Source organism: Alosa sapidissima, chromosome 1 (genome assembly GCF_018492685.1).
Source record: "Alosa sapidissima isolate fAloSap1 chromosome 1, fAloSap1.pri, whole genome shotgun sequence".
NCBI classification, from domain to species: Eukaryota; Metazoa; Chordata; class Actinopteri; order Clupeiformes; family Clupeidae; genus Alosa; species Alosa sapidissima.
Window position 1 is genome coordinate 32,949,065 of NC_055957.1, and position 25,925 is coordinate 32,974,989.

General features: G+C 40.8%; 4 protein-coding genes and 4 non-coding genes across 10 annotated transcripts; 6 read left to right on the forward strand and 2 right to left on the reverse strand.

The window, feature by feature from the left end:
- Window positions 1-204: 204 nt before the first annotated feature.
- Window positions 205-5,062, reverse strand: acadm (acyl-CoA dehydrogenase medium chain). The gene is made up of 12 exons (XM_042107322.1): window positions 4,939-5,062; window positions 3,569-3,668; window positions 3,375-3,472; window positions 3,185-3,254; window positions 2,906-3,006; window positions 2,687-2,767; window positions 2,430-2,560; window positions 2,207-2,315; window positions 1,695-1,835; window positions 1,452-1,547; window positions 781-1,029; window positions 205-669 (listed from the first exon to the last, which is right to left on the reverse strand). The coding sequence occupies exons 1-12, from the start codon at window positions 4,951-4,953 to the stop codon at window positions 598-600; spliced, it is 1,263 nt and encodes a 420-aa protein (XP_041963256.1). The 5' UTR covers window positions 4,954-5,062; the 3' UTR covers window positions 205-597.
- Window positions 5,063-8,386: 3,324 nt separating this feature from the next.
- Window positions 8,387-17,789, forward strand: hectd3 (HECT domain containing 3). 2 transcript variants are annotated; one of them, XM_042105924.1, is made up of 21 exons: window positions 8,387-9,249; window positions 9,616-9,776; window positions 10,003-10,095; window positions 10,186-10,321; window positions 10,663-10,784; window positions 11,054-11,167; window positions 11,256-11,344; window positions 11,497-11,662; window positions 11,780-11,861; window positions 11,992-12,174; window positions 12,331-12,383; window positions 12,649-12,713; window positions 12,951-13,054; window positions 13,197-13,310; window positions 13,399-13,488; window positions 13,812-14,018; window positions 14,315-14,444; window positions 15,961-16,035; window positions 17,165-17,246; window positions 17,331-17,402; window positions 17,565-17,789. In XM_042105924.1, exons 1-21 carry the CDS (start codon window positions 8,899-8,901, stop codon window positions 17,647-17,649), a joined length of 2,574 nt encoding a protein of 857 aa, XP_041961858.1. In that variant the 5' UTR covers window positions 8,387-8,898; the 3' UTR covers window positions 17,650-17,789. The 2 variants fall into 2 exon arrangements, with proteins under 2 accessions (XP_041961858.1, XP_041961867.1); XM_042105933.1 differs by having other exon boundaries at window positions 8,565-9,249; window positions 11,256-11,338.
- A 786-nt stretch (window positions 17,790-18,575) lies between these two features.
- rps8a (ribosomal protein S8a) lies at window positions 18,576-21,207 on the forward strand. The gene is made up of 6 exons (XM_042105284.1): window positions 18,576-18,689; window positions 19,456-19,562; window positions 19,789-19,888; window positions 20,182-20,357; window positions 20,727-20,856; window positions 21,048-21,207. The coding sequence occupies exons 1-6, from the start codon at window positions 18,686-18,688 to the stop codon at window positions 21,155-21,157; spliced, it is 627 nt and encodes a 208-aa protein (XP_041961218.1). The 5' UTR covers window positions 18,576-18,685; the 3' UTR covers window positions 21,158-21,207.
- LOC121682021 lies at window positions 19,610-19,715 on the forward strand. The gene has a single exon (XR_006022393.1). It is a non-coding gene; the product is annotated as a small nucleolar RNA SNORD46 (small nucleolar RNA).
- On the forward strand, window positions 19,984-20,052 carry LOC121682015. The gene has a single exon (XR_006022392.1). It is a non-coding gene; the product is annotated as a small nucleolar RNA SNORD38 (small nucleolar RNA).
- LOC121682011 lies at window positions 20,563-20,631 on the forward strand. Its single transcript, XR_006022391.1, has one exon. It is a non-coding gene; the product is annotated as a small nucleolar RNA SNORD38 (small nucleolar RNA).
- A 794-nt stretch (window positions 21,208-22,001) lies between the features above and the next one.
- On the forward strand, window positions 22,002-22,090 carry LOC121682082. The gene has a single exon (XR_006022422.1). It is a non-coding gene; the product is annotated as a small nucleolar RNA SNORA47 (small nucleolar RNA).
- best4 (bestrophin 4) lies at window positions 22,045-25,355 on the reverse strand. 2 transcript variants are annotated; one of them, XM_042105272.1, is made up of 10 exons: window positions 25,342-25,355; window positions 24,807-24,966; window positions 24,593-24,687; window positions 24,099-24,332; window positions 23,826-23,980; window positions 23,656-23,733; window positions 23,099-23,251; window positions 22,945-23,025; window positions 22,667-22,806; window positions 22,045-22,575 (listed from the first exon to the last, which is right to left on the reverse strand). In XM_042105272.1, exons 2-10 carry the CDS (start codon window positions 24,956-24,958, stop codon window positions 22,302-22,304), a joined length of 1,362 nt encoding a protein of 453 aa, XP_041961206.1. In that variant the 5' UTR covers window positions 24,959-24,966; window positions 25,342-25,355; the 3' UTR covers window positions 22,045-22,301. The 2 variants fall into 2 exon arrangements, with proteins under 2 accessions (XP_041961206.1, XP_041961197.1); XM_042105263.1 differs by having other exon boundaries at window positions 24,807-24,992; window positions 25,342-25,349.
- Between the last annotated feature and the right edge of the window lie 570 nt (window positions 25,356-25,925).

Consider the following 25,925-nt stretch of genomic DNA (forward strand, 5'->3'; position numbering starts at 1 on the left):
ACTCTGATTCTGACTTGAGATCAAAACCTTTTGTAGTGTGAATCACTCTATATTGTCCATCATTTCAGTAGTCCTGATCAATTCTGAAAGATTAAATGATTGTTCCACTTTGTCCTATTTCAAAGAGAGAGAGAGAGACTATTGTTCCATCATCAGATTCATGTTTGTTAGCGTTAGTCATCTGATATATCCAAATAAAAGAGGTGATGTCTGGAATAGATTTATTAAAACAGCATCCATTAATTCCAGTTTTAAATACCTTGGCATAATAAAAAAAAAAAAAGTCAGGACAGCGCATACAAATTTATTCAATTCAAGCTACTGTGACAGGCCACTTGTATTTATATTGACAGACACAAAAAAGAACAAGGCATGTCGACAACTGGCCATACAAATCAAAGATATGGCAAGGACACAGAAAGTGTTTTGTGAGTGTACACATTCACACATATGAGAGCAGCCCTGGGAGAGCATAAGGCAATCAGCTTTGAGTCATCCTGAGATGCAGCAACCATTGTTCATAACTACTTTAAACTGTACAAAGGACGTAGCATAGGGTTAAATGACCATCGATGGCCATCATACTCATTCAATCATTCATTTCTTGTATTTTCCCAGGTGTTCTCTTGAGATGATTAATCTCTGGATTTGAGCGGTGCCTTCATAAATCTGTAAAACACAGATGGGTGGTTTAATCAATGTTTCAACATAGCAACAGGGCAAACACATAGAATCATCCTTCATCATTTTTAGAGAAGTTACAATTCTAAAAATTCTAACCTGATAAATTTTGGCATCCCTCATGAGTTTCTCAACTGGATATTCACTATTGAATCCATTTCCACCAAAGATCTGGACAGCATCCGAAGCACACTGGTTGGCAATATCTCCAGCGAAGGCTTTGGCGATGGAGGCATAGTATGTGTTCCTTCGGCCGTTGTCCACCTCCCAGGCAGATCTCTGCCAGCCCATCCTGGCCAGCTCTACTTTCATGGCCATCTCAGCAAGTATGAAGGCCACGGCTTGGTGCTGCAGGGGGAACAGTCTTTTAAGAACTGGAAAGGGCACAGCGGACAGCTCATTTAAATATGGCTTCATCAAAGTCCAGGGTTAAAGAGGACGTATGGCCAACACATTGTTTGTAGTACCTGGCAGTCTTTTTTACAACAAAAATCCTAACAGGACTTTAAGAAGTGAAAGAATGAACAGTAAAAGAGTCATACCAATGTTCTTTTTCATTATTTGGACATGACTCATAACTAAAGAAATTAAATTTCATTGTACACATATTTTATCTAACTCTTTTTGTTGTTGTCAAACATACTAATTATATTCCTAAAGGACTGAAACATGTACATAATAATAATAATAATAATAATAATAATAATATCATTACAAAGCACTGCCACTACAGGGATATCAAAACCACACATATTCTGAGGCCAACCTACCTCAGCGATAAACCTGCCGAAGGTCTTCCTCTCCAGACTGTAGTTGGTCGCCTCATCAAGAGCTCTCTGAGCCAGGCCTGTAGCACCAGCAGCCACCTGAACAACAGCAATGTATTTCAACATTTCCTCTAGACAACGGATACATCGCTGCACCCAACTATATATTTTCAAAGTATATTTCCAGTATACATCCTGTGTTTTAATTTGTAAAAATTACTGTGGCAGATTATGGGGTTAACTCACTGGAGGCCTTGTCTTATCGAAAGCCCCCATAGCTATCTTGAAGCCAGCGCCTTCACCGATGAGGACGTTCTCCTTAGGTATTCTAACATCCTCGAAGGTGAGGCCCCTGGTGTCGGAGCATCTCTGGCCCATGTTCAATTCCTGTGAAAAAGCAAAAGAAATCAGTGCCTACCACCATGTTCATAACATTCCAAGGATACCTCCTCTCTTAACATGTCTAACAACCCAACACATTTAACATGCACTTACCATGTACTTCCCTCTTCTACCTGTTTCCTCTACCACTTTCTCCTCCAACCACACTTTGACTAGTACTTGTCATAATAGCACTCTTATCTTCTAGTAATAGTAATGACCGATGCAGTAGTAAGGTCTCCTCTGCACTGTAGCTTGAAAGTTATTCTCTGTCTGTAGGTCACTTTGGATAAAAGCATCTGCTAAATGAATAAATGTAAATGTAATGTAAAGATAGGAGCTCAGAGAAAAAGTACAGATTTCCAGCACTTACTAACCTTCCTTCCAATCTGGATCCCTGGAGTGTCACCATCTAAAATGAAGCCTGTGAAAGCTTTGCTTGCTGGGCATTTAGGGTCAGAGTCAGTCCGGGCCAACAGGAAGTACCTAAATTATATTAAGATCAGTTTAGTATATGATGAAAAATGAAATTTCAAATTGTATAAATTACGCAAATAACACCTTCATATCTAATGAAAGAGAAATCAGAAATCGACCAACCAGTTAGCTTTCCCTCCATTCGTGATCCACATTTTTTGTCCATTGACAATGTACTCGTCTCCTTTCTTCACAGCACGAGTCTTGATACCTGCCACATCCGAGCCTGCCCCAGGCTCTGTAACACCATATGCCTACCAAAAAAAACAACATCATCATACAAAATCATATATATGAGAGAGAGAGAGAGAGAGAGAGAGAGAGAGAGAGAGAGAGAGAGAGAGAGAGAGAGAGAGAGAGACACACAGACAGACACTTACACACATCAGGGGCTCCTCGGTCATCCTACCCAAGTATTTCTTCTTCTGTGCATCATTCCCAGCGATGATAACTGGCATTTGCTGTAAAAAAGAGGAAGCACAAAGGTGACTAGATGCTTTAAGTGTCCACACAGTGAGCTTCAACAAGGTCAACAAAGCCATGTAATGCTAATGGTTGACCACAAAATTACATCAAGATTTAAAGAGACAGTTCCTTACACCAAGCGAGTTTGCCTCAATGGCAGTCTGAACACCTGTGCAGCCATAAGCCAACTCCTCTGTGATAAGGCAGGAGTCAAATATGGTCAGACCCATTCCACCTGTAACCAGAAAGTCCATTAAATCTGTGGAATGACTTTTCCAAGCCAGATATATTAACATTCATTTACAATATTAATTGTGATTATTCAAGTAAACTGTATGTAATTATGTGTGTGTTGTTTAGACATTCATAAGATAAATAAAAAACAGACTAGTAATCAAATGGTAGATCCATACCACATTCTTCTGGAATATGAGAATTCATCAGACCCAACTCCCACGCTCTTTTGATGATTGGGAAAGGATACTTTAAGGGGGGGAATACAGAAGAACATAACCCTTTTTTTATTCAAGAAACAATCAATAATTGATTAATAATAACTAATCCTGAGTTTCCTGATACACTGAAGAGGTAAAAGAGGCTCACTTCTCCACTTCTGTCATATTCTGCAGCTGCAGGTACAATCTCCTCCCTGGCAAACTTCCTGGCCAATTCTTGAAATTCCCGCTGTTGTTCAGTCAATTCTGTTGGAATTTAAAAAGGACATGAGTTATACATTACACAAACCCACACCTGCGTCAATATATTGGTGATATTAATGTTGGTATTTTGTAACATACCAAAAGAGTATCCGCCTTGTGGTGCTCGGGCAGCACTAGCTGCTGCCTGGGCACTGGTGCTCTGGTACCGGAGTCCAGTTCGGACACTTGCCCTCAAAACCTATAAATGAAATGGCAGTCTTATACATCTGTCAGTCACTCATTTGGTAGCAAAGTGTGTCACCTTTTGAAGTGGCAACATTCTATAGAGCTGGTAAGTCCCGCCCTTTCCGCTGGACCTCTAGATTGAAAAATCGTCAATGCAAGTGAATGTGAGAAAATAATTATTTTCTGGTCCCGTTCGATTGGTGCCATGAATGTGAACATATGTCGTCTGTGAATTTTTAATATAATTTTTCATGTTACGAGTTTGACAGTATATTATATGATTCTTCGGCTATCAGTTGTGGAAAAGACATAACTAGAAAGACTACATGTCGCCTGTGACGTGAGCTAGCTCTAATCGCTAACATTAACTGAGATGCTAGTTTTTGTAACGGCAGGAATAAACACACATGGTAACAAAAATATAAAGTTGTATGGTTCACTGTGTTCAAAGTCGATCTTAATAACCCTCTACATCTCGACCAACTGATGGTTGTTATGGGAAACTAGTGATCTGTCGACTACCGGAAAGTTGTAGTCCACAAAGTGCTCTCACACAAAGTTTAACCGCATCAAACTTCTACCCGCTCAATTGTAGCATTCTTTACACGAAAATTTATATTAAAAATTCACAGACAACATATGTTCACATTCATGGCACAAATCAAACGGGACCAGAAAATAATTATTTTCTCACATTCACTTGCATTGACGATTTTTCAATCTAGAGGTCCAGCGGAAAGGGCGGGACTTACCAGCTCTATAAACACTCACCTATGTACTTATCATACTTGTCATACACTATGTACTTTTCTATAGTTATGTAAGCAATTCCATTTGTGTATGGCTGGTTAACCGTTGTACTGGGTTAAAGGTCCCTGGTCCTGGTCCGGGATTAATGAAATATCTAACTGACATAACTGGACTTGACGCCAAGGAGGCTAGTCAAAGATCCCTGGTTAAAGTTCCTACAGCAAACGGTAGTATCTACGCTTGATCACATAATAACAACTGCGTTAACACCTGAGAAATATGCTAGTTAATTTAGGCCAGGTTAAGTGTACCAACCTATAGATATACCCTACAGCTGCCCTACAGTCATACAGCTAGACTAGCTGGGTTAAGGTTAAAGTTAGCTTTCTGAGCCAACGCAGATTGCATTGTAGTGGCTACCTCAGAATATAGTGACACATAACACATCTGAAGTTGTCTTCGACATTTGTGTCATTAGAGAATCTAAACAACGCTCACCGTACTATTGAAGCTTATTTGATATTTGATTTTACCTTGTTCAAAAGCATTTTTGCCGACTGTCTCTGAGGTCCTGAACAATGTGGAGATGGTTGTGCGACATAAAAGTATATGTCTGACCAATCACAGGACTGGGTTTTTGTCACGTGTGACTAGCTGACTCTTCACCTACTTTCTAGTTACCTAAGAACATACACAATTTGAGATACATTTTTACAGGCATTGAATTACTGCGTATTGACATTATTTAGTTTGATGGTGTCATTCAAAACTAATTTATCCGCACCGGGCACTTAGTGCGACTCTCGCATGGTTGAGAGAGGTGGCGGGGGGGCACCCAATCTGCTCTCACATCCATAATCCATTAGGCTATATGTTTTCTTAATCCACTTTGACTGTATATGGGCCTTATGGTAACTACAGACGCATCCTCTATAGCTTTACCCCCAAAAGTGCAATGCACACTGTTGACAAGTTGGTTGTGGTCTTTTTAAGATTATTTTGTTAGGCTACAGTTTTATTTTCTTCAAATAGGTTTAATAGGCGATCACAGAGCTTTTGATATGCCTTGTGGACCAAATGGAAAGTTTGTCAAAAAGCGAAGTTTTCACACATGAATAATGGGTATGTGGCATGTTGGAGTATTGAGCTGACTCATCAATGTTTGTGCTTGAGGTCCTGCCCATGGTGTCAAATTAGCAAACTGACTTTGCCTAGTTATTAAATTAGCTTAAATTAGACCAATAACAGAAAAAGAAAAGAAAAAGAAGAACTTTCATACATCTGTGCAATGTGAAATAGGTCCTATTCTTAAGAGTGCAAATAGCTCTCATGCAGTTGCCATATCTGTACTTCAAGTTCAAGTTTATTGTCATGCACTCATAAAATTATTTATCAGTAATGAAATGTCTTATGCTAAAGAATCAGCTCAAATTTAAAGAATAAATTAAATAGAAGTAATTAAAAGGGTATATTAATTGCTAATTAAACAAGACGTGGGTAAGTATTAAGGGGAAAATATAAGAGAAGATAAAAGACAAAAAGTATCAAGTGCAAAAAAACACTGAAGAGGTGTGATGTTGATGACATGGGTAAAGGAAGAATATGGCAGTTCAGCATCCTGTAGATAGAAACTGTCTGCTGGTACAGGTCCGAATGCGTTTGTACCTTCTACAAGTTGTAGGAGGGTGAAGAGAAGGTTCTTGTTAACTCAGTCCTTAGTCTCTTTTGATCCCGTGAGGGAAATTTGTCTCTGCATTTATCCCAATCCGTGAATTAGTGAAACACACAGCACACAGTGAGGTGAAGCACACACTAATCCCGGCGCAGTGAGCTGCCTGCTACAACAGCGGCGCTCGGGGAGCAGTGAGGGGTTAGGTGCCTTGCCATCATTTATATTGACATATTTATGAATAATTAAGATAAATATTGCTACTGCTCCTTGCTTAAAATCATACCATGATATAAATTTCAAGCCATACCACCCAGCCCTAAAACAATATCTTTCCTTGACAAGACTGTGAGTAATAAAGCCTAGAATTCAAGAGCTCACATCACACAATTAAAAAATTCTCTTTTCATCTTGTGATACTTTCATGCTGGATCCTGCACCTGTCCAACTTTGGCCTGGGATGTGCGTGGCCCTATACACTTCTACTAGATTTTGCCATTAAACTATAAGGCTATACTGAAAAACTGTTTCACAATGTGTTTTCACAGAGTGGATTGTGCACACCAATCTGATGATCGGACTGATGTTGATTGTCTGTGGCCCAAATTAATGTGGTGTGTGCATCGACACCAACAGACCTCATCGGGTTGTTCACTGGCTATTCAACAACCACCACCATGCCCGCCACCCCCAAATTGATTTAGTGTGTGCATCGACACCAACAGATCTCCACTGACCCCCCCCAACACACACAAACACAATTTTTTACTGCAGGTTTGAAAGGGCCAGTTTTATCTCACCCAGTCCAACTGCTACTCCCTCCATCATACCTCTGCACCCCACCCTCGCTCAATAAGGATGTGAGGATCAGGAAAGACAGTGGGTGCATCTCCTTTCTCTATTTGTCCATCCTCCCTCACTCCCTTCCTTCCTTCTGGCCTAGCCCCTCCTCCTAATCTTGTGAAGGAAACGAGGAAGGGATGAAGGGATGATGGAAGATTCAAGAGACAGATATGATGTCTTTGTCTTTTTGACCCACTTTTTGATCCTGATAATGATAGCCTGACGTAGCCATACTGAAATTTCTATTTAGATTTATATTTCCCAACCTCAAATCTTGTGGGCGGGGTTACATTCTGGCTGGCTTCCAGGCTATGATAATGAGGTAATACTCAGTTCTCGAGACATTAATTCTTATTTAAACACATCAGCATGTTAACAAAACAGACAATCTTTTTGTTAAAGTTGCCATGGTAGTTGATAATGATTTCAGCATGCGCAGATCTTTTCTTGGTCTATCTAGTCATTTATTGTCGGTCATATCGCTAAAACTTTTTTTAAACCAAAAGTTGACAGGCATGCAGGAATAGGAGGGAACTTTTCACCTTGGCGGCTTGGGCCAACGATCGCACATTCTGGCTGAAAATGCTCTGCATGTGCACTTCTGCTTCCTTGTGTATCAACCCTCTCTCCTCTCCCCTCGTTCCTCATCTTCTCTGGTAGCAATTAGACAAATGAGACATCCTTGATGACGTCGAGCTTTAAACGATTTCCAGGGCACGAGCCGGAGGACAGAAGACGCATGGAAATAGCATGATCTGCATCCAGTGTCTTCCCATCCTGACTGAAAGCCTGCTGATGAACTGGATCCTTTTTTCACTATTTCCACTAATTCATATTTCCCCAAGAAACCCATCACAGGACTGAATGAATACAGGCCTGCCAGTCTGTCATGAAGTCTTTTGAACCTCTAGTGTTGTTGTCCACCTGAGGAGCATCACAGGACACCTGCTGGGCCCCTAGCTTGCTTATCAGGCAAACAGGTCAGTGGAAATTTGCAAACCACACTAGACATCGGACTCATCTGTGATGAGAGGTTGAACCGCCGGTGTTCTAACAATTTGGAGCTAAACTCAAGACTGTGGAGATGATACTGAACTTAAAAGACACTCAGCACAACCTCCCCTACAGCCTTCCCAATAACCTGGTGTTGTTAACTGTAGAGCTTCTGGGAACTGAAATGGAAGACAGCCGAGGACATCACCCACATTCTCAAAAAGGCCTACCAGATGGTGCTTCCTGCTACAACTCAAGAAGTAGTCTGATCTGCATTGAGTCTAGGCTACTCGTCTACTGTGTGGTTCAGAGGGGGGGTGCTTGACATTTAAATGACTTAGGGTACTATTATGACTCATATTCAAATCGCAGTGGTCTCTTAATTTTGAATAACTGCAGTTTTGACATTCAAAAAACAAATTTTGACATTTGAAAAACTGCAATTATGTTTTGATGAGGCCCCTCTAAACACATTTCATGTTATAGCCTAGTTTCTAGTCGGCCAGATCGCATATGGACCACCTAATGTAATGAACAGACTAGAATGAGCACTGTTCTGCGAATCAGGTCCACTGTTGTGTAACGGGGCCTAGCCGTACAAAAACATATTTCCATTCCATTGCAAATGACGAAGGAACTACGGAGCCTAAATAAGGAAGGACAACGCGTCAACGAGACACATGGGCGGAACTACGGGGCTGGGCTGAGCGCCCTTTAGACCGGCTGAGCACGGCTCGATTTGCCAACTAACAAGGCATTTCTCTGTCAAATCCTATGACTACAACAACCGGGTTGGCGTATTTGAATAGGTAATTTTTCCACGTTCTGTCCACTGGTATTTGTTAAGTGAAATAACGGACGGGGTTGACAAAACGGTCCACAACAAAAGAGTGATGTTAGGTGACGCTTGTAAAATTGTGTGCTGACAGTGAAGTTGAACACTCTAGCTACAGCTAGCTAACAAGCTAGCACAACAAATACGCAAGAAATGACACCAGGCGAAAACCCCCACGTCTTGTTGGGTAGGATTAGGTTTCTCAACGAATGCGTAAGATGTTTTAGAAAGAGCGAGCCTCTTCCAGAATGTTTATGTTTCGTTCCTAAAGAAGTGTGCTACAAAATATGCAAGGATTCATCATCAACCTCGTCGGTGTCGTCTTCCTCAACACCTGGAAACTCATCTGGGAAAACACTGATCTCTGTTTGGGAGAGTCCTTATCAATCTCCACACAGTAAGAAATTATGTAAATGTAACATTGAACCAAAAAAGGGAACGTGTATCCGAACAACTGGAGAAGAGTACTGTAACAGTCATGGTCTCTGGGTCAAAATAAGCAAGGTAAGTTCAAATGCTTAGCCTATTTAGACTAACATTGCTGTAGCTGCTAAATCTAAAGACAATGTTCTGTGGAGGTTATAGTTGAAAATCTGACGGTGTAATGTATTTCAAAGTTAATTAAAAACATCATTTTTTAAAGACCACATGGTCATCTGGTTCTTATGTTTGTCATGTCTTTACGATGTTGATTAAAACTGTAACGTTATCTATGCAAGTCAATATGCAGATGTCTCACTCCGATTTGACTAGGCATTGACATGTCACTTGGGTGCTCATAGGCTAAACATTTATGTTGATTGTGTCACATAACGTGCATACTTCATCCATCTCATGTTGTAATGGTTCTACTCCCCCATGTCAATGAAGGAACAACTGGAGGAATATCGTAGTGGAGTAGATGTGGAAGAGGGCTGGATCCTTGTGTGTAAGCACACTGAAGGTGGAGACAGGCTGGTGCCGGTTGAATCACCTGACACAATCAGCAGACAGCAGCAGCTTTTTGGTTATGACCATAAACCCTGCAACAGGTGTGGTTAAACACTTAAACAACTCTATATGAACATTGCGCTAAAATTAAGCACAGTGATTGGTCTCCGTACAGACGCTGAGAAAAGAAGAAACTAAAAAGGAAACAAATTCAAAAGACAAGAAAAGCATTGTCTTAAAGACTAGTGATAGTCTTGTCAAGACCTTAGGTGTGGTATAACTCCAATCCACAGGCTTTACTCTGTCTGTGTTCTCTGTATCTCTTAGGTGGGAGCAGGTGGTGGACATTGAGAACGCCTTGTATTTGGGAACCAAGCCCAAGGTGGCAGAGCAAGATGAGGCTGCCACACAGAAACTCAGGTGAGTAGAGCTGAATACCACCAGACCACTTGACAGCCAATTAAGTTCTTAAAAGAGCTCCTCAAAGGAATTGTCTTTGCCATCTTTCAGGTATGTGCCACCGACATGGACTTACGAATGTGATGAGGACCTGGTCCACTACTTCTATGAACACATTGGGAAGGAGGATGAGAACCTGGGCAGTGTGAAGCAGTGTGTTACCAGCATCGATGTCTCCTCGTGCTCTGTGAGTCAAGGCCTTTTCACAGTTTAATTATATGCTCTCTAACATTCTGTTTCTGTTAGCCAAGTCTTTTTTTTTTTTTTGAAGATATTATACACCACAGTGTATTTTATAACAGTTGTTATATTATTGTAATTATGAAATAGGTGACATATCACAAGATAATAGGCAAACTCTTTTATGTCTACACTGTTACAGTGTAGGGGCAGTATAAGAGCTTATACAGGGCCCACACCTTTCCATATCATGGCCTGACAGTCTGTAACTTACTATCGTACTACTGTTGCTATCATAGCCAGGTAACATTGACAACGTTTCATGTCCCCCCCCCCCCCCCCTCCCAGGAGGACCCCAGTGGTGGAGCCAGTTGTCTAACAGATGGAGACAATGAGACCTACTGGGAGAGTGACGGCATGCAGGGCCAACACTGGATCCGTCTACATATGAAGAGAGGCACTGTGGTCAAGTAAGCCTTATCACACACACATAGACCAGTGCAACGACAAATGCCTTTTCAGCTATTGGTATAAAGATATAAATGCCTTGGTAGCTCTAATCTACTTTGCTCTGTACATGCAATGTTTCTTTAGATTTGTGACTTGGCTATTCCTAACTGGTATCTGTATTCCTTGGTATTACAAACAGTTTATGAAAGATGATTGGATTATGTTGTATGATCTTTGCATTTATTTAGTGACCGGCTCACATGAAATGTTTTATTTTTTTTGTGTCTAGTAAGTTGATGCTGACAGTAGATTCAACCGATGACAACTATATGCCAAAAAGAGTGACTGTGTTTGGGGGTGAAGCAGAAAATCTGAAGAAGTACAGTGATGTTACCATAGATGAGTACGTTTGGCTTTCTTTTGTGAACGATGCCGAAGACAAATTGGTTAGCAGTTTATGTGGTAAACATAATTACATTTTTTTCTTCTAGGAATCTAATTGGTGAGGTTTGCGTGCTGGAAGATATGACAACACACGTGCCAGTTATCGAAATCCGAATTGAGGAATGCAGAGGTAACGGCACGTGACTTTTTTTCTCTCTACATTTCTCATATATACATTGTGCACATTTCTCATATATACATTGTGCACATTTCTGTGCTATGATACTAAGCTAGCCTTTGTGTGCATCCTTTACTTACGCAAAATATATCATTTGTTTCAAATTTCAGATGATGGCATTGATGTCAGGATCCGGGGCTTGAAGATTAAGTCATCCTGTGAGCGAGATTTGGGCCTGAGTGCTGATGTCTTCCAGTCGTTTAACCTGGTGCGTTACCCCCGTCTGGAGGGCACCCCCCCAGAGATCCTGTACCGCCGCGCACTCATCATCCAGAGGTAACCTGTCAGTTTTTGAAATAGGCAGAAGATGTCCACTTTCATCCATAATTGAAGGAGAGTTTGGAAAGCTTAATTGTCATGTGATGGTTGAATAATAAAGTTCTCTGTTTGTAGATTCATTTCTCTGCTGGACAGTCTCCTGCCCCATCTGGTGCCAGCCTGGGACTACAGTCTGGGTACCTTCAACCAAATCAAGGTGATCAAAAGCACTGTACCACAAAGATGTACAAGTTTTATGTGTGAGTTTTATGTGGTGCTGCTGCATTATGCCTGACATGCCTCCTGACCTGTAGTAGTAACCCCTGGTCTGTGCTGTCCCCTTCCAGAGCATAAAGCAGTTCCTACTGCTGTCCAAGCGCCGCTGTGCGCTCATCAGCCAGTGCCTGAAGGACTCTGAGACCAACAAGCCCAACTTCATGCCTCGCCTGTACATCAACCGTCGGCTAGCCATGGAGCACCGTGACAACCCCTCCCTGGACCCCACCTGCAAAAACGCAGTCTTCACTCAGGTGCTGTCTCAGAAGAGACGCGATTTTTACTTTTTACATAGTGTGGAATATGAAGGCATAATGCACTCAGTATTGGGTCTTCAAAAACCCAACTGTCAGATTATAAACCTTTTGGGGGTTTTTGTTGACGGTTGTGTTTGCCTTTTGGTTCTTTAGGTGTATGAAGGTCTGAAGCCATCAGATAAATTTGAGAAGACGCTGGACTATAGGTAGTCTTTCTCTTCAAATGAAGAGTTATGTTTACTGTTGCCTAAAAGAATGTATTAAAAGTAATTAACTTACAGTAATAACTCGAATAACAGAATGTCAATAATACACTGGTTAGAGAAAAAATCTTTCTCTTGTGTATGTTGACATCATTTGTCACTATCTGACAAAACCCACACAATCATGTCTATGTATCAAGAGTCAAAGGTGGCCATAGTGGCAAATAACATGATTGCGGTGACATTAGTATTCTTCTGAACCCCTCAGGTGGCCTGCACGATACGACCAATGGTGGGAATGCAAATTCATCGCAGAGGGCATTATTGATCAAGGTGACCTATTTGTGCATTGTAACCGAACATCATCACTTAATTGATGTCTGAGTGGACGTTTATTCCTAGAAGACAGGGGGCATTCAGTTTAAATCGATAACCGATGTAAAATAGCCTTTTTGGCTAATTCTGGCATATTTACATTTCATGTTGATTAATGTGCAATGTCCATATGAAATAAATCTTAAATGAGATGATGATGATGATGATGATGATGATGCAAATTCTCTTTGTTAGGTGGAGGATTCCGGGACAGCTTGGCAGATATGTCTGAGGAGCTGTGCCCCAGTTCAGCGGACTGCCCCATGCCTCTACCATTCTTCAACAGAACCTCCAACCAGGTAGCGCTTCTTGTCTGTCTCACTGGGCCAACTCTTGTTCACTTCCACTCCGTGTCTTTTTCTGCCATGGTTATCCTCCATGTCTCTTTGGCGTTGTTCGGGGACTGACTTTTTGCCTTCTTGCTGCCTCTTCTTATTACAGGGCACAGGGGAGGCCAGAGATTTCTACGTGCCCAACCCTTCCTGCAGGGAATTCCATAAGTACGAATGGATAGGCCAACTGATGGGAGCAGCTCTGAGAGGGAAAGACTTCCTGGTTAGCATGAGAACAATATGAATGACATGTTTTATTTGTTTGTCTTCTGTGTCATGAACACCCACGCTAATACGGGTTGTGCTCACAGGTCCTGGCTCTTCCTGGACTGGTATGGAAGCAGTTGACGGGAGAGGAGGTCAGCTGGACCAAAGACTTCCCAGCAGTAGACTCTGTACTGGTGAGCAACTTTCTGATTTGTGGCCCTTATCTGAATGATGGGCAAAGTTTTTAAGTCTATCTAAAGCTTATCTAGTAACTAGGCAAAATCAATTTGTTAATTGGACACCATGGGCAAGACAATGAAACGCAAGCGTTGGTGAGTCAGATCAATGCTCCCACATGCCACACAACAGCTATAGTTAGCTTGTTGATGGACCTTGCACTTTGCCCATCATTTAAATGATGGCCCTTGGGCACTGTTCCCCTGCAACCAACGACAGTGACATTAGCAATTCATGATTACATGAGAAATACTGATTTTTGCTTTCTCTCTGCACATAGGTGAAGTTATTGGAGGCTATGGAGCACATGGACAAGGCGACATTTGACTTCAAGTTTGGCCAGGAGCTAGTGTACACCACGCCACTCAGTGATGGCCGGCTGGGCGAGCTCATCCCTGGGGGCAGTGAGGTGGTGGTCCACTATGAGGACCGCATGGAGTTCATCCGGCTCGTGCAGAAAGCACGGCTGGAGGAGAGCCGAGAGCAGGTAACCTTACTACGGCGATCGGCAATGCTCGTGCTGATTCGTCCCCCTGCAGAGCTTTTGTGTGTTTGAGAGATGTTTATAAAGACACCCTTCGATTCAAAAGCCCAGTGTTATGTTTGTACAATACACACGTGGGAATCAATGACTGCATGTTATCATATTTTTTGTGAGTTGATGCATTCAAAATTCATATTAATTTTGATTTTGTTTCATAAGAGTACGTTTAATATCTAGGATTCATCTGTATTTTTGCCCTGTCTACACATAATTTGTATTTGTGTGTACTTGTATTGCAGATAGCTGCCATGCGGGCTGGGTTGGTGAAGGTCGTACCACAGGCTGTGCTAGACCTTTTGACCTGGCAGGAGGCAGAAAAGAAAGTTTGTGGAGATCCTGAGATCACGGTGGAGGCTCTCAAACGCTTAAGTGAGTTGCACCTTGCTGTTTTTTGACAGAGATAATTATGACCGCCGCGCAGCGAAAGGAGGGTTGGGCAGACACAGTTTTCTGTGAATATCTCGAGAACCGTAAGGTTTAGGAGGACCATTTATTTTTTGTAAGTTGATCTCAAGGGGCCATGTCAACCTATTCCATAACCACTCATTTCATGTATAGCGCCACCTAGTTAAACACAAAAAAGTAAAAATGAAGTGTTGTAATCGCAGGTATCTGTGACCTAACATAGTCAAAACTGCACGAAATTGGAAGTGTAGGATCATTATGACACCCTCTGAATGCACGCCAAGTTTCTTGGAATTCTGTTCATGGGGGGCCACACAATAAATTAATTTATGTTACTATACACCAACTGACCTGTAGGTGGCCATAGACAGTTTTCTGTGAATATCTCGAGAACCGTAGGGCCTAGGAGGTCCACCTTTTTTTTTGTATGTTGGTCTTAAGGGGGCATGTCAACCCATCACATTACCACTTATTTCATGTATAGCGCCACCTAGTTAAAAATTAAAAAGCAAAAAATTAGGTGTTTTTCACAATATCTCTGGCTGACATGGTCAAAATTGAAAGTGTAGGATCATTATGACACCCTCTGAATGCATGCCAAGTTTTGTGAACTTTCGTTCATGGGGGGCCTTACAATAAAATAATTTATGTGTACATTTAGTGACCGTACACCAACAAGGTCACACAAGGTTCCCGGGACACCGGGGTACACGAAACTTGGTGGGCATGTAACCCCACATGGATAGCATGGAACCATCGTTTTTTGTTTTGATCTGTAGCCCCCCCGCTGCACTGGACCCCCCGAAAGGAGGGTAGGGCAGACACAGTTTTCTGTGAATATCTTAAGAACCGTAGGGCCTAGGATGACCAATTTTTTCCGTATGTTTGCCTCCAGGGGTCATGTTAACCCATTCCATGTGCACACATGTGCATAAACAGATACACACGCACACACATACATTCACAGTAATCATACTTATGACAAATACTCACACAGTAGACATATGTACGCATGCATGCACATGCACAAACACACATACGCAGGCAAACACACAAGCACGCACGCACACACACACACACACACACACACACACACACATAAACATAAACATATACACGCACACATGCACACAATTCAAGAATTTCTCAGAATTATGAACAGGCAAGATGGGGGTAGGGTTGTATAAAATGAATTTTACATGTGCAATCTATGAACTAATCATGTTTTGGTACTTGTTGTCTAGCAGATACCAGTGAGAATTGAGTGTGGATAATGCAATTTAGTAAGACAGTTAGAATCATATAGGCCTTTCAGCGTGATTTATTTTTGTGGAAAAAATGTGCTGGACTGGGCGGCGGTCATATTTTGTACCGCTCTGCGGTACATCTAGTTGCCAAATATATTTGTCTCCCAGTGTTTTTGTTAATATTGTATATGTACTCTGTTTACACTAGCACATTGTTTTGTTTTTATCCTTAGCTCGATATGAGGACCTTGAACATAAAGATGGCCGTGTACAGTACTTGTGGGAAGCTCTCACAAACTTCACAAATGGTAAGCTAAGAACTGTTTTACTAGTAGTCTTTAAGTAGACATTCCGTGACTAGTCTTAACTACTAACAATAGAGTTAACCCACCTTGTACACCTATCAATGGTCGATAATCGATTGATTATCGAATGCTGTCCTTTTTGTAACTGGATAAAACCAGAGCCGTATATAGAGAAAGTTTGGCCATCAGGGGAATCGAATGGGCGCCTTGTTGGATACCAATTCTTAAGTCCTTGCACTGGCTTCCAGTAAGTCACAGAATTGACTTTAAAGCACTATTGCTTGTTTATAAATCAGTAAATGGAGCAGGACCTAAATACTTGTCAGACATGCTTCAGCAGTACACACCTTCTCGTCCTCTCAGGTCCCAGGTGAAAAACCTGCTAGTAAAACCTACAGTTAGAACTAAACATGGTGAAGCAGCTTTTAGCTGCTATGCGGCTCAGCTGTGGAACCAACTTTCGGATGACATTAAAAAGGCCCCAACTGTAGCCAGTTTTAAATCTAGACTTAAGACCAAACTGTTCTCAGACGCTTTCTGCTAACTGTGCCGAGTTACAAATTCTGAATCTGCCTCGATAATTATTCTACTTTGTCTTTTATTACTTTTTTTACTACTTTTGCCTTTGTTTTTGCTTACTAATTATTCTTTATTTTTAAATGATTTTACCTTGTGTTTTATGTTTTCCTTTTATTATGATCTTTACCTTTTAACTATTCTTTGACTATATTGCCCTTCTATGCTTTTATTTGTTATTATCGTTTGGTTTTGTTTATGTAAAGCACATTGAATGACCTCTGTGTATGAAATGTGCTATATAAATAAACTTGACTTGACTTGACTTGTAAGGGCCTTTTACATATTGACAAATGTTGATGATAACATTTATATGCCTGTTATAATGATGAAAATAAGCCATTTATTTCAACATAGCATATCCGCCCCATAGGGTTGTGCTGTAGTTACACTGTGTAGAGTAATCTGACATTGGTATCCAACATGGCGGAGTTGGCCAAACTCTGTCTATATAGGGCTCTGTATAAAACTGGTCCGCCCATGATAAATCATGTCGGTTCCATTGTAGACATAGCAGAGACTGTATTCAATATGCACTGTTTATTTTTGCTCACAGAGGACCGTAGCAGGTTCCTGCGGTTTGTCACCGGTAGAAGCCGTCTTCCTGCTCCAATCTACATATATCCTGATAAACCAGGGTACGTTTACATTGTTATCTGAATAAAAGGACTTTGTGATCAGCTATACTTTACTTTTCTAATTTTACGAATTTAAATGTTTAGGTCTGAAACTTCAGATGCTCTGCCACAGTCTTCTACTTGTTCTAGCACCCTTTACTTACCGAATTACCCAAGGTAAGATGACATTCTTCCCATGTAGACACAGCACAGGATTATTTGTTAGTGTAGTGTAAATGTATTTACTGTTAAAGCAGACCTTTGTCTAAAACGAAGTATCTTAATTATTATCCATAATGTATTATTATCCGTAACGTTTTCTGCTCCATCTCTTTCCAGTGCTAAGGTCTGTGAGGAGAAGCTACGCTATGCTGCTTACAACTGTGTTGCCATAGACACAGACATGAGCCCATGGGAAGAGTGACTTGGCTGAACCATGTTTACACAAGTTTTTCACACCTGGGTTTTTGCATATCCAGCAGTAGTATCACCCCATTAACAAAACAAAACTATGTCTACAATATTGCTACTTTCAAATGTGTAAATAAAGAGAAGATGTCTTAATTTGTAGTTGTCTGTCTGGTTGTATAACAATTAAAAGGCTACTTAATGCTTTATGATCCAGATATTATATAATTCAACGTACGTTTTTTCTACCAGTATGCAACATAATGCAGTTGTGAAAGCGAGGCTTTGGTTGGTCCAGGCAATTAGCGCATCTCATGCTGAATTAATTAAACATGCAATTAACATTTTTGCTGGGTGTACACTGGTCATAGCATTTCTGGAATATCTTGGAATTTTAAAGTCTAATTCAGACATAGAAACTCAGGGGATTTTATCATTATTAAGTCAAATGTTGTAAGTAAATGCAAACGTTTGCACGTTGTTTGCATTTATCATGAATAATACAAAAAACGTTTTCCATTTATTGTAGGTACATGTTGGGTCGGGGAGGTAGGGAACATGTGACAACAGTTCTGGCTAGATACCAGAGGTGGAAAAATCTAGCTTCACTCAGAAAGTCCTACCACATACTGGTTCCAGCCATTCACTTAAACCAGCTGATTTTAATTAGTACACCTCTTCAGACAGATACATTGGATAATTAGTGAGATCGCCTATCTTAGCCTACACAGGTAGAACCAATACACGGTAAACTTCCTGCTGTCCTTGACACCCAATACCCAAACGCATCAATGCTTATTACTCGATCCTGTCATTACACAATCAGTTAAGTCGTATGGTATCTGCCAGCACTTCTGAAATTGCTGAAAATAAGGCAATATTACTATGTGTTTTGTGTTGAGTTAAAAAGTCACCAATGTACACTTTTGACAGATCCTCAGCTGATCTGTCGAGTGCTGATGAAACAAAGTCTCGTGTTTTCTCGCGGTGTGTCGTTCCTTGAAACTTGCCCATGAGCCCTTGCGATTTCTCTTTCTAGCCGGCGCCTGAGAATGGGTACGTGTTTTCGCTGCCAGGAGGTGCATTCAATCCATCTCCATCTAATACTTCTGAGTCAAATTGTACTTATTGTATTTTTGTTAAGATGTGCGTAGTCTAATGTTAGGTGTTCTGAAGGAATATTGAGCGATGAGACCAGTTTGTCTTTTATTTTTGTTTGATAAGCTTCCGTGCTAGTAATTGCTGACATGTTTCAAGATGGCTGCTCTCATGGGGTACATAGTTTTGATTGTGCTTTTCCTCTTAGATGTGTAAATTGTGCTGTAGTAATCTGTTACTAATTGCTGTAGTAGAAACAGTCAAATTCTAACTGGCGGCTTTTTTTTTCTTGTCCGTTGAACATCTGAATTTACCAGCTCAAGATAATGTAACCTATCAGCGTAGCTAACATTAGATGGCTAGCTAACGTGACACCACGTTTTCAGATAAATCGAGTAGTTTTTTTTTTTATGCAGTCTGAACTCATTTTTGTTAAGAACTATACAAACGTGGAATGCAGTTTAGGGTCGGCTGAAATGACGTGTTACTTGTGATTGGAAGGTAATTTCCACTGGCTAATGTTTCTGCTCCGAGGCTAGTGTGGAGTATAGCTGAAGTTGATAGTGGTAAACTGATGCTATGCTTGAGTGTATGATGATTCTCATTGCGGAATCCGATGATACTGTGCGGATAACACCTTGGAGAACTGACCACTCAAGCTCGTTAAGTAGTGTACTGGTGTATGGCGTCGTTAGCATTGCTCATTATACCTATGTTTCTCTAGGTATCTCACGGGACAACTGGCACAAACGCCGTAAGACCGGTGGCAAACGCAAGCCCGTCCACAAGAAGAGGAAGTATGAACTCGGACGTCCTCCCGCAAACACAAAGGTAAATCTCTACACGTGCAACAGCCTTATCGTTAGCTCTTCCTTGATGGTGTGGGTGATGAGAACACGTCCTTAGGTTGGTCTATTTTGGCCGTTTTGGTCAAAGTTTTGGACCTTCCCATGCTAGGATTCGTCATAGTTACACTGACACATGGTCAAGGATATATTATGGTCATTTGTTTCTCCAAATGAGAAGCATGCCGTTTTAAGAGCTTGTTCTCATCTAGATTGGAGCTCGCCGCATCCACACGGTGAGGGTCCGTGGAGGGAACAAGAAATACCGTGCTCTGAGGTTGGATGTCGGCAACTTCTCATGGGGCTCAGAATGTAAGTGATGCTTCTTGCCATGGATCTGCTGAGGCTTATTGGATTGCCATTGATGAGGCCTCTTGCTTGCTGAGGTCATGCTTAAAAAAAATGTCTTTCGATGATGAAAAACCTTTTACCAGTTCTGCTACTGAATTTTAGTGATGAGTTTTAGGGCTGAGAAAGACAATCTGGAACGTTTAAAGCATTAGTTCTGAGTGCATGCTTGTTTGGGTCAATGTTGTATACCTTGTGATCACATTTTAAGTCCGCTTGGTGTCAAAGTCTTATGTCTTCAAACTTTCACCCTTCAGGCTGCACCCGCAAGACCAGGATCATTGATGTGGTGTACAATGCTTCCAACAACGAGCTGGTGAGAACCAAGACTCTTGTGAAGAACTGCATCATCCTTGTGGACAGCACTCCTTTCAGGCAGTGGTACGAGTCCCACTATGTCACTCCTCTTGGACGCAAGAAGGGTGCCAAACTGGTATGTGCTTTATGACATATATAAACCTGACATTGCTGCTGTTAGTGTTGTGGGATGCAGTGTGGTTAAGCCAGTATGCCCAGTAGCATCTATATAATTTGTGGTGGCATTTTGAGTTCTGTCCAAGGCTGCATTTATGCCTGTCTTGCTGTAATCAAACTGGCATTTGGTTATGGGCTGCTTCTGGGGCATGCTGGGAAATGTCTTTCAATGATGAAAAACCTTTTACCAGTTCTGCTACTGAATATTAGTGATGAGTTTTAGGGCTGAGAAAGACCAAATTGGCGCATGGGATCATGCCAATTGTAGTTTTGTGATACTTTTGCTACTTTTAATGACATTGGCTTTTTAAAAATGCATCTTTTGTAGAGTCCTGAGGAGGAGGAGATCCTTAACAAGAAGCGATCCAAGAAGACCCAAAAAAAATATGACACACGCAAGAAAACGTGCAAAATCAGTCCCCTCTTGGATGAGCAGTTCCAGCAGGGCAAACTGCTCGGTAAGTTGTAGCTATGACTGGCATAGGACTATTTTGTCTTTCACATGATGATATCTTAACCAGTTCTGCTACTGATTACCAGTGATGAGCCTATTACATTTCTGATAAAGATGTACAAAAATCACTGTAGCGTAATGTAAAGCTTAAGATTTTAACTTGGGATTTTATTTTTTTTATTTCTCACTGTTCAGCTTGCATTGCCTCAAGACCTGGACAGTGCGGCAGAGCTGATGGCTACGTCTTGGAAGGTAAAGAGCTGGAGTTCTACCTGAGGAAGATCAAGGCCAAGAAAGGCAAATAAATGTACAGCCCTGTTTGATACTGCTACCATTAAAAAAGAGAAGAAAATTATCTGGTATTTGTGTGCCTTCTGTACTGCATTGCTATACAGAGGTGGGTAGTTGGATATATAAACAGGAAGGCTTATCAAGTAGTCTAATTGCAGAGTTGTGGAAGTCCGGCTTCAGCGTCCTGCCTTCTGTTAGTGCACTTAATACAGCTGATTTGAATAATTAGCTGATTTAACCCTTAAAACCCGATTGGGGGGAAAAAAAAAAAGCAGTCATTTTTCATTACTAAATCAAAAATGGCGTTTATTTCCTTAAATAACACACCACATATTTCTGTAAATTGCTCAGCCCCCAGAGTATCCCTCTAACATGGCAATTATATTGCCCAATTCAGGACAGTCAGCCCTACACAAACATGAAATGCATGTAGAGCTATGAGCTTGCTGTAGTGAGATGCATGTCAAAATAAAGAATTTTTATAATACACTTTTTTTATTTTAATTCTTTAAAAATAAAAATAAATTCAATGCTAGTACTAATACATGAAATGATGAAAAGAACAATATATATGTGTGTGGCACTTACAATGACCAGAATAAATCCTTATGAATAAAGGTAGTGAAAATGCCCTAAAAACAGCTTAGGGTTCTAAGGGTTAACTGGCTGAGGAGTTGTGCCAGTTAAAATCAGCTGGTTTAGTGAACAGAAGAATGTGGTGGGACTTTTTTTTTTTTTTTTTTTAATTATTATTTTTTTTGTAGTTGGACATTTACACCTTTCCTTGGGATGGGAGATGTAGTAATTATGTTTTGGTGGCACCAAAGTTGCAGCTTTCTTCGTTACACACTGGTTGAAAGGAGGATTGAGAAAGTTTGGCAGTTGCATACGTGCTGCTAAAACTGGTTATTACCTCCTAGATTAATGACTTAACATCACAACAGTAGCCTACCTGAATTTTATTTTCGGAGTATGCCTGGTGTTTGGTCTACACGTTTAACCCATTAAATATATCTATTTTGACTTGAGTTTTTGACGTTTTTATTCATGAAGTTTACTCTTTGCTTAGGTGGAGACTTGGTTCAGGGTGGCATCAAACGGCTGATTTAAAAAAAAAAAAAAAAAAAAAGCACAAACAAGATTAAATGTGAGCAGTGTTCATGCTACGTTAGTTGTGTCCAGCTTAGCATCCTGTTCCTTGGCAGATGTCTGACCTATGCCGTCCCCTTCCTGGACAAACTGCACATCACTCTCTATAGGTGTCTTGCAGTGAGTCTCTTCATCTCCAGCATTTGCCTCCTTTCCTGAGAAGCACAGTAACTTCACTTTGTTGGATCTCTTGAGTTTAGAGGGAGGCCATACATTGACAGGCAGGTATCTGTTGACCACAGGGCTTTGTATGCTGGCATCTGAGGACTCTTCCCCAATAAGCCTGAAAACAGACCCAGAGAAAATTATATTTTTACTGGATGTTTGTAGATCTTTTGTGTGTACTCAGAAGGCAGTGTCCCTGTGGTCAGCACCTCATATCGTAGGTAGAACCCATGAAGGCTGGTTTTAGTGCCTCGTCTGAGTTAAGAGGGAAGCTCTTCTCCACCCAATACTTGTCCTTTTCTAGTAAAGGAAGGTTCTGGTGCATGTCATCCACAGCCAGCATTGACACCTTCAGAGAAGGAGGGGATTCTGAGATTATAACAGGGTATAAACAAGGGAGTTTTCCTTACTCGATGCCCTGGGTTATACTGCTGGAAAGGCATCTGGAGTGAATAGACAAGGGTTTTTTTATTCATGCAGAGGGTACCTGAATGTTCCTATCAATGAGCTGATTTGTTTCAAAATCATCGTCATCCTCCCCAAATGGATTGATGATGAGCTCCCCAACCTGATAGAAAGTGCTTATGTGAGGTTGCAAATACCAATTGGGACAGTTATTATGTAAAGAGAAGTTCACATACCTTGAGCCAGCCAGCATAGAAAAAGAATTGCAGCAATGTGAAAACCGGAATATACAAGTCCAAAGAGTGACCAAGGTATTTATGTTTTGGGTTTAAAAACTGGCGTCCAATCAAACAGAAAGCAAAGTAAGAATAAACTGCTACAGTGACCACCTGTAAATAAATTATACATTTATCAGTTTTCCCAAACGTGTTGAGTACATCATAATAAACTACATATATTTTGGTGGAATGATCTTTAGCAATGAACCCACAGGAAAAAAAAAAACATTTGATATGAGATCTGTCCTGTCCTAATCCACTTAGGAGAAATAAGAATAGAGAGAAAAGGGAGTATTTTGACATCTTTAACTGAACTTAACTATACTGAGACAAGAGGAGGTTTGGAAACAGGGGGTTTAAAAGACGCAGGCGAGCGCTTCTTTCCCTTGGGTCATGTACATTACATCCCAGGGCTCTCTTGAAAAAGATTTAAGATCTCGGTGGGACTCACCTGGTAAAAATAAAGGATAAATAAAATGAGCTCAGATATTTATAACTTGATAGAAGTTGCTGACCTGGGTGTAGACCAGAGGGATGCTAATCCAGTCATAATGGAATAGCATACTGCACTTTGCCCTGTACTTATTTAGCTCCTGTGTGACACAGAGGAAGGGAGTAAGACAAAAGTGGTCTCAAAGTCTACCAATGCATCACCCTCCTGTCAACACCACTGATAATAACTCACATCCATGAGCAAGCGAAGCGCGATGTCGTCCTTCACGCGGCCCTCCTCCCGCGCCTGAGCGGCCAGGTTGGAGAACCACGTCAGGGGCATCCAGTATTTGTTGAAATCGGAGTACAAGTGGTCAAGGTGTTTCTGCTCCTTCTCTGTCATGAAGCCTGTCCCAGGCCCAGAGCACAGTTTTTTAGAGCACACAGCTGTGTACAGTATATGAACACATTACAGACAGTTAGGCCTAGTTTGGTCTATTGGTAAAAGGGTGATGGTGGTTCAGACCTGCTTGCACAATGTGGTCCAGCGTGGGGAATCGCCTGCGCACACGCGTGCTGATGGAGCGGAGGATGAGGACGGAGGACAGGTTAGCGTACCGCATCAGAGTCCGGCGGAGCAGCCGCCCCCTCTCATCCACACCGTGGACATTACCTGACACCACCATCATCAGGTTGTCAGGCAACGGGAAACTTGTGTACTGGCCCCACCAGCGGCTAAATGCCTGTGTGACATAAAATCCTTGGGACAGAAAAGTTCAAACTGAATGAATCAAATAATGAAATGGTAAAAGTCTACTAAAAAACTACAGTAGCCTATATTATTATATTAAATTGTGTTATTATATTAGCCTATATTATTATATTACATTTTCTATACTAAAATAATGTATTTATATAATTATTTTTACATAGGCCTATAGTCCTACTTATTTGATATGAACAAGCAAAATGTTGATTCAAGGAGATTGATGGACTTTTATTAGTGACAGTATAACATACCCAGAACAAAAGACATGGGGATAAAATTTGAGAACTGCTCACAGTAGAGTGCAGTTTTCTCAAACAATGTTTGTTGTGTTTCATTAAGGCTGCACCTGTCAGATTAAGGACGGTTAAAATAGTCAACTTGAAACTCATTAAAACTCCAAACCTTTCATAAATGGAAACACGTCCAGGTGTGGTGGACTGAGATCTAGTAGTTTCTGTAACATACCTGTATACAATGCTGATGGCACTGTATAATAGGCAGAAGACAATGAACTCCTTGTAGAGCAACTTGTATATGCTGCCCTTCCAGCGAAATAGCAGCTTAGAGAAGCCAGCAAACCTGGCATCTGCCACCTCAAGTGTGTAGGAGACTGTCATGACAGGGCCTTGGAAAAGACCAACAGACTGAAGACTGAAAGAACATTTGTCTGAAAATCATTCTGATAAACAATTTTGTAAATGATAATATAATATTTTTGATGTTCAAAAGATCTGAATGGATTGTCACTACTTTGTGATAAGATTAAGAATGTTGACACCACATGCCTTCAGCACCTTCAAACTTCACAAAAAAAAAATCAAATATCAAATAATCTGAAATGTGTTCATCCGCTAATGTTCAAAACTGGTTGGATAAATTGTAATGACAAACATTTTGTTATGGACATATGGGATTATATAGCCTATGAACTGCATGTAGTGTTATGAAATGTTTATGTTAGAGTATCATGTTTAAAAAAAAAAAAAAAAAGTAATCTTACCTGTTGTGCCTGTTGACTTGTCCTATGAGAAAGGTGAGCCACCTCTCACTTCACCTTTTATATTCTCATTCAGAATGCAATAACCCACCTCCATGTGATTTATGAGTTGAGAACCATGAACACCAGGAGTACATGTTAATTACATGATTCTCACAATTGAGTACCACAATTTGTTCACTTAACTGGATAGTCTGGTAACATTTTATCCAAAATGGTTAAATGTTGGTAGTGTGGGAGGTACTGGACTGGAACTGCTTGTGCAAAAAAAGAAAGTCAACATCACTTGAATTTGTCCTCAAAATGTATGTAGGTGAATGATGAACCTGAAAAAAATAAATGATGTGACACACATACAAAAAGGTGTATTAAAGCAAATTACAGTATATAGACCCTTTCATCAATAAAAACAAAAACAATGCTTGAACGTTCTATTTGGGCCCCAATCTACTTCCTCTACATTAAGATAACATATGGAATGTTAAAAAGGAAGTCTTGTGGGGCCAACTATGATGCTGATAATGGAACTCTCTTGAAAGGGTCCATAGAATATTGCTATATAGCGTAGAGTTTTGCATAATCTGGAT

Coding starts and splice junctions, on each gene's coding strand:
- acadm (XM_042107322.1), bottom strand. Junction 2,316..2,429: donor AATGGAGGGAAAGCTAACTG/GTTGGTCGATTT, acceptor AATATAATTTAG/GTACTTCCTGTTGGCCCGGA. Junction 1,030..1,451: donor TCGGCAGGTTTATCGCTGAG/GTAGGTTGGCCT, acceptor TTCCCCCTGCAG/CACCAAGCCGTGGCCTTCAT.
- hectd3 (XM_042105924.1), top strand. CDS start 8,899: ATGACACCAGGCGAAAACCCCCACGTCTTGTTGGGTAGGATTAGGTTT. Junction 10,785..11,053: donor AAGAGAGGCACTGTGGTCAA/GTAAGCCTTATC, acceptor TTTTGTGTCTAG/TAAGTTGATGCTGACAGTAG. Junction 13,055..13,196: donor TCAACAGAACCTCCAACCAG/GTAGCGCTTCTT, acceptor TTCTTATTACAG/GGCACAGGGGAGGCCAGAGA.
- rps8a (XM_042105284.1), top strand. Junction 19,889..20,181: donor CTTCTCATGGGGCTCAGAAT/GTAAGTGATGCT, acceptor TTCACCCTTCAG/GCTGCACCCGCAAGACCAGG. Junction 20,857..21,047: donor CCAGCAGGGCAAACTGCTCG/GTAAGTTGTAGC, acceptor CTCACTGTTCAG/CTTGCATTGCCTCAAGACCT.
- best4 (XM_042105272.1), bottom strand. CDS start 24,958: ATGACAGTCTCCTACACACTTGAGGTGGCAGATGCCAGGTTTGCTGGC. Junction 23,734..23,825: donor CGCTTCGCTTGCTCATGGAT/GTGAGTTATTAT, acceptor TGTGTCACACAG/GAGCTAAATAAGTACAGGGC. Junction 22,807..22,944: donor TCATTGATAGGAACATTCAG/GTACCCTCTGCA, acceptor CCTTCTCTGAAG/GTGTCAATGCTGGCTGTGGA.